At 33.8% G+C, this 6,261-nt stretch overlaps 1 protein-coding gene across 1 annotated transcript; it reads left to right on the forward strand.

The window, feature by feature from the left end:
* The first annotated feature begins 803 nt into the window (after nt 1-803).
* Nucleotides 804-3,871, forward strand: dio1 (iodothyronine deiodinase 1). Its single transcript, XM_056464405.1, has 4 exons — nt 804-1,292; nt 1,952-2,095; nt 2,192-2,391; nt 2,751-3,871. Exons 1-4 carry the CDS (start codon nt 827-829, stop codon nt 2,814-2,816), a joined length of 876 nt encoding a protein of 291 aa, XP_056320380.1. The 5' UTR covers nt 804-826; the 3' UTR covers nt 2,817-3,871.
* Nucleotides 3,872-6,261: the final 2,390 nt, after the last annotated feature.

Genomic DNA, 6,261 nt, shown 5'->3' on the forward strand with positions numbered 1-6,261 from the left:
GTTTTCAAACAGAGAAAGCATTTTACAAGTAACATTTATTCTAAATTGTGGAACTTATTTTTGAAACAAAAATGACAAATTAAAAGGTGTAAAGCACCAAAAGCGGCCAATATTAAAACTAATTTGAAAACTAATTTAGATATTGTTGTTATCAATGAATTTTATCAAATGTATTTTTTTCCCCCAAGAGAGGCTAGACAAATCACGAAGCTTAAATTATAAAGCTCAAATGGGAAAGTTGAATGTGCTGGCCAGTTTGCTATTTGCCTAATAAATGACAGTAGGCTAGTTTTTTAATTTAAAACTTTAACAGACTCATATTTTTTTCTAATAATATGTGATTGTATTTTAAAAATAAGTATTTATTAATTTTTCTTTATTCTAAATCTTTAGGAACAATAAAAAGTGTCTTTGATCACCATCCAACACGCTTAATACAGCTAACAATGTCACTAAAACTCGGTATTTATATCTTATAAATAAATACAAAATATAAAAGGTCCACATTTTGAGAAAAAAAGAATCACCCTTTACATCAGGCTGGCAACAGGCCTGTAACTTTTTATATAATCTTATTTTTTATAATCTTACACAATATCAGTATTTTTGCTTTATTTATTTATTTGACCGAAAACGGGTCCTTATGATGGGAATGGTTTAGATCTAATCAGTAGCACCGCCATGAGTCCCACACATATAATAGAGCCAAAAACCTATTAAATCCTATCTCATGAATATTAATTACGCAGAGTGACGTTCTGGCGCAACTAGTAAATAATCCTGAGCGAAACCTCTGATTCGATTCTCCTGATTTCGGCGTGATATAATGTTGTTCTGGAGGACGGCACGCCTCTTTAGTAAAACATACGCGAACTTTGATATCGTTTTAGTTTGGTGTAGTGTTTACAGCACGACGCGTGCACTCGCAAATCTCTCGATGGGGTCCACAGTGGGATTTGCGCTGAGAAAACTTTTTGTTTATATATCAGCTGTGTTGATGGTGTGCGCTGCTATCCTGCAGATGTCCCTGTTGAAGCTCCTGTCAATCATTTCCCCAGAACGCATGAGGAAAATCCATCTGAAAATGGGGGAGAGGTCTACGATGACCCAAAACCCTAAATTCAAATACGAAGATTGGGGACCGGCTTTGTTCTCTTTGGCGTTCATTAAAACCTTGTTCTTCGTCAACTGGTGCTCGCTGGGCCTCGAGGCGTTTGAGGGACACGCCGCTCCGGACAGCGCTTTATTTACCCTGGACCGACAGAAGACAAGCGTTCATCGTTTTCTTAAAGGTACAGTAAATACGTTATGCAAATTATCACCATGTTTATTTGATTATTTTTATTATTAGAAATATTCCAATTATTCTAATAAATATGATGATAATTTGCATAATGTATTTACTTCTTCGGCAGGATGCATATGAGGTAAATACATTATGCAAATTATCATATTTATTAGAATAATTAGAATATTTTCAATATTTTGGAAATTTATATTAAATATTTGTTGTTTTAATATAAACTGACTGCTCAACCCTATTTAGTTCCATTTTCTTAGTGAATATTGATTGCTTAATTAAAATAAGTTAACTTACTGCACAATCAAGATTTTATTTCAACAATATTTTATTATTATTGCAATATTTAAATTGAGCTCTCAGTCATACGACTTTTTTGCATTTATTTATTGCTTATTACATTAAATCACATTTATTGTTATCAATTTATAATTATTATTATTATTATTATTATTAGTAGTAGTAGTAGTAGTAGTAGTAGTAGTAGTAAACTTGGTTTATCATATATGGATTTGTTTTTATTTTATTTTAAATAGTTATATTACTTTTAAATTCTAATACTTGTAATAATTTATTATAAATATAATATGAATGGTGCTGTTCTGATCCATTCTGTTCATTTGTTTTGTTTTTGTTTTTTTTTAAATACAGGTAACCGTCCACTGGTTCTGAGTTTCGGAAGCTGCACCTGACCCCCGTTTCTCTACAAACTTGACGAGTTCAAACAGCTTGTCAAGGACTTCAGCGATGTCACAGATTTCCTCATTGTTTACCTTGCTGAGGCTCATGCAACTGGTAATAACAATCACAATACTGTAGCAAGTTTACAGTAGCCTTGATGCAACAATAGGGTGTTTATATAATGCAGAGTCATTTGCATATTTGCTATAGATGCATGGGCCTTTACAAACAACGTGGACATCAGGGTGCACAAAAACTTGGAGGAGAGGCTTGCTGCAGCTCGGACCCTGCTCAAAGAAGACCCTCTATGCCCTGTGGTGGTGGATGAGATGACCAACATAACTGCCAGCAAATACGGAGCCCTGCCCGAGCGGCTCTATGTCATTCAAAGCGGCAAAGTTATCTATCAGGTGAGTATTTCGCAATGCTGAAAATCTGCACGCAGTACAGGAAATGCCTCCAAAGTTTCATAACAGCTCTCGTGAGAGCAGTTGAGAGCTGCGAGTGAAACCTTTGGAACATTTTGACCTTGGCCAGGGGCTTTTACATGGCCCGTGCTCTTGCAGTAAGAGATTTCACGTGTTTATAGAGGTGAAAGGTTTGGAACGAGCTGAACAGCATGAGGCAAAGCATGAGTTTTATAGTCGCCTGGGTCTGCTCTTTTGCTTTTGTTGCATTTTTGAGCTCTAGTGTGTTGTATAGTCTAAATATATCCATCCGGAAGTCCACAGTGAAGAAGGATTTTCACAATTTTTATTCTTCCTAACAGGGAGGCATCGGACCTTGGGGGTACAAACCTGAAGAGGTTCGAAAAGTTCTGGAAAAAATAAAATAAAGGAGGAAAAAAAAAACAAAAAAAGGGAAAATATTTATATCTTTGCACTTTTCTGAAATTGTAGCGCCTGGATTCATTTTCTGAGCCTTCGTGTTTGTTTGTGACGGGTACAGATTAAACCAGATGGTTTCTGTAACTTGATGTTTCAGACATTGGGGCGGATGGAAAATGCAAGCAATGGTAGCATCAGTAGCATATTTTTAATATATAGATTGCCTTTATATATCAAAATATAGATTTTTTTTAGTTCTATAAAAATTAAGCTTTCATGCAAATGCAGTATAAATGCAATGTGCACAATTATCATTCCAGCATATACTCAAATAGCAGAGATTGCAATGAGCATGTATGCTTTTCTGAATTTGTTTTTTAACTTGTGACTGTAAATGATGCTTACAGGGTAAAACTGAACTGTGTAAACTGATGATTCAGTCATTTGTTCTTAAAAAAAAACAGATTTCACAAACATACAGAGTTCTCAGCTACTTTTCAAATAAAAATATATATTTCATAAGAGTCAGCATATACAAGCATGACTTGTCTAAAAACTTATACCATAATAGTTGTGTGTTCTTGTCCTTTCATGAAAAAAGGTGTTCCCATTTTGAACAAATCTTCTAAAACTATTAATATAAACAAATTAATATAACAACAAATAACTAAATTGTCATTTTATTTATTTTACATTAGCATTTTTTTTTATTTAGAAGAATTTATCAGCAGTTTGCAGAACAAACTAATTTTGTTTTACTCAATTATAAATTGTAAATGTATAGGAACTGAGAATTTCCACATGATCTCTTTATTTAAACAACAAAATCATAAGTCCAAGGCACTGCTATTATTAAAAAAAAAAAAAAAAAAAAAAAAACAGCACTATTGTGGCAAAACTTGCCTTCATCAGGGTTAACTTCTGATTTTGTTGTTTATCTTTATGAATCCCTTATCCTAAGAGCACAGACACATTAATTACCCCTGAAGCACTTTTTGTTTGAGTTTTGATCTCTCTATTTATTCCTTTGATGTATATGAATAATAAACAACTATAACTATCAGCACTATTCATTCATTCATTTTCTTTTCGACTTAGTCCCTTTATTAATCAGGGGTTAACAAAATGGAATGAACCGCCAACTCATCCAGTATACATTTAATGCAGTGGTTGCACTTCTAGCACTGGGAAACACCCATACACTGCATTCACACAATACACTACGCATGTCTTTGGACTATGGGGGAAATCCACACCAACATGGGGAGAACATGCAAACTCCACACAGAAATGCCAACTGACCCAGCCGGGGCTCGAACCAGCGACCTTCTTGCTGTGAGGCGACAGCGATACCCATTGTGCCACCGTGCCACCTATTAGCACTATTCTTATGGCTGTATTTTGGACTCTTGTCACATGATGTATTTGGCAGTCAAGATTGTGTTGTTTTGACGGCCAAAAGTGGTGCACAACATCAGAAGATGAAGCCATGTGGCCAAAAAACAGATTAGACTCAACAAGAAATAAAAGGTTAGCACTGTTGAGTCATTATCATAACTGTGTTTTTCACACAGTGCTTAACTCTGAGTTAAAGTTATTTTAAATAACCATTTTAACCATGGATGAAGGAAAATTTCATACTTCAAATATAGCAGAGGTGTTAGCTCTGGTCTTTAACTAGAGTTATAAAACCTACAGATCACATCTTCAGTGCCAAACTTGCAGTGTGAAATGTTGTTACAAAGTTCAGGTTTTGGAACACTCAGGTCTAGCAAATCATCTCACATGCTTTGGACGGTCATAAAAATGAGCACATATTATATAGATGGTCATTTTACAGTTGAAAAAAAAAAAGATTGCAATTTGTGATGGAGCAGGGCTCAACTGAAGAAGTTTACAGCACAAAAAGCCCATTTATGAGGATGTTCAAATGCTAGAGGCTTTACTTAAACAGGTTAGCTGATTAGTTTGGCGTATCAGTGAGCATGTTTACATAGACACCAATAACCTGATTTTAATACGATTAAGACAATAGTTTAAAAGTCTACCATGTAAACAGCGATTTTTGAATAATTTAATCCGATTAAGTTCATAATTGAACTAAACAGAAATCGGATTAAGACATGTCGTCACCTTGGAATTATAAGGTTTTATCAGTGTTCTGAATGATTATGAGATATTGAGCTTTAAAGTTTTTGTATTCCATAGCAAACGTTATGTGTAACATTTGTTTTTTTAAATAAAACGTCTTAAAATGTAAACAACTTATAAAAAAACATCCCATAATGTAAATAAGTTGTCATTTAATAAGAATCTGTCAATAACTCAATTTTGACAAAAATGTCAGATAGAACCTTAAAATTCTAAGGTGACAGTGTGGAGTATGCCGCTTTTAGTCGCATTATTGAAGTGCAGTACAGACATGTAAATACAGCAATCAAGCTATTACCGTCGTTTAGGATTTGTCACATTTTGCAGCAGGATTGTCTGTTCACACAGCGGTTTGACACTTTTCTCTGCACCTAACAAGTCTGCACTTTGCCACAAATATGCTAATAAGGAGCAAGGTTTATGACTGCTGTTTGAAACCTCCGTGCATGAACATCCAGAATTACTTGGTTATCAAGGGTATAAATTATGACCAGTGTCAAATGTAAAAGCAAAAATACAAAGTCAACATGGTTTAACCATGGTGTTCGTAGCAAAACTGTCAATATACAACTGGTAGTCAAAGTACACTCACAAACATGTTGTTTTATTTCCACTCTTACTATAAAACCATGGCTAATATTTGTAAAAATTAAATGAATTAATAGCTTAACTTTGCTTTCCTGGATATGATAAGACCTAAAATATTTTTTTATGCAGGAATGGACTTAAAATATTATTCAATAAATCATAATTGATTAAAAAGGTCAATTAAAATTTATTAATTGGTTAAAAAAGTGGTCTTGTACTCCTAAAACCTTTTTAATTCTTTATTTTAGCTGCTGTTAAAGGGATTGTTCACCCAAAATGAAAAACCCACGTGGTTTTAAATCTTTATAAATTGTAATAATAATTAATAATATTTGGGTAATATATATATTTTATAATTATTAGTTTTGTTATTACAGCAGATGTACCAGAAGAAACCTATTAACTATAGATCACTTCAAATTGGTGGTGTCACTGGCCCATGAACATTTCCTGCTTGTTGTTAAACTATTTTGCAACTGCAACAAGAGACAATTTAATCATATCTTAACGTTAAAACAGCTATCATAACATTATCAATATGAGGACCTTTTTGGATTCTTGGAAGCTTTGGAAATTTAAAATGTAATACAGGAAATACATCAGGACCATTGTTATTGTTTACATCCCTCAAAATGGTCTATATGAGACTGAGGCCTTCAAAATTGTTGGGGTCAATTGAGGAGTCAGAACGGTTTTGAACGAGTTAATATTAGC

This window comes from Danio aesculapii, chromosome 8 (assembly GCF_903798145.1).
Source record: "Danio aesculapii chromosome 8, fDanAes4.1, whole genome shotgun sequence".
In the NCBI taxonomy this organism is placed as follows: Eukaryota; Metazoa; Chordata; class Actinopteri; order Cypriniformes; family Danionidae; genus Danio; species Danio aesculapii.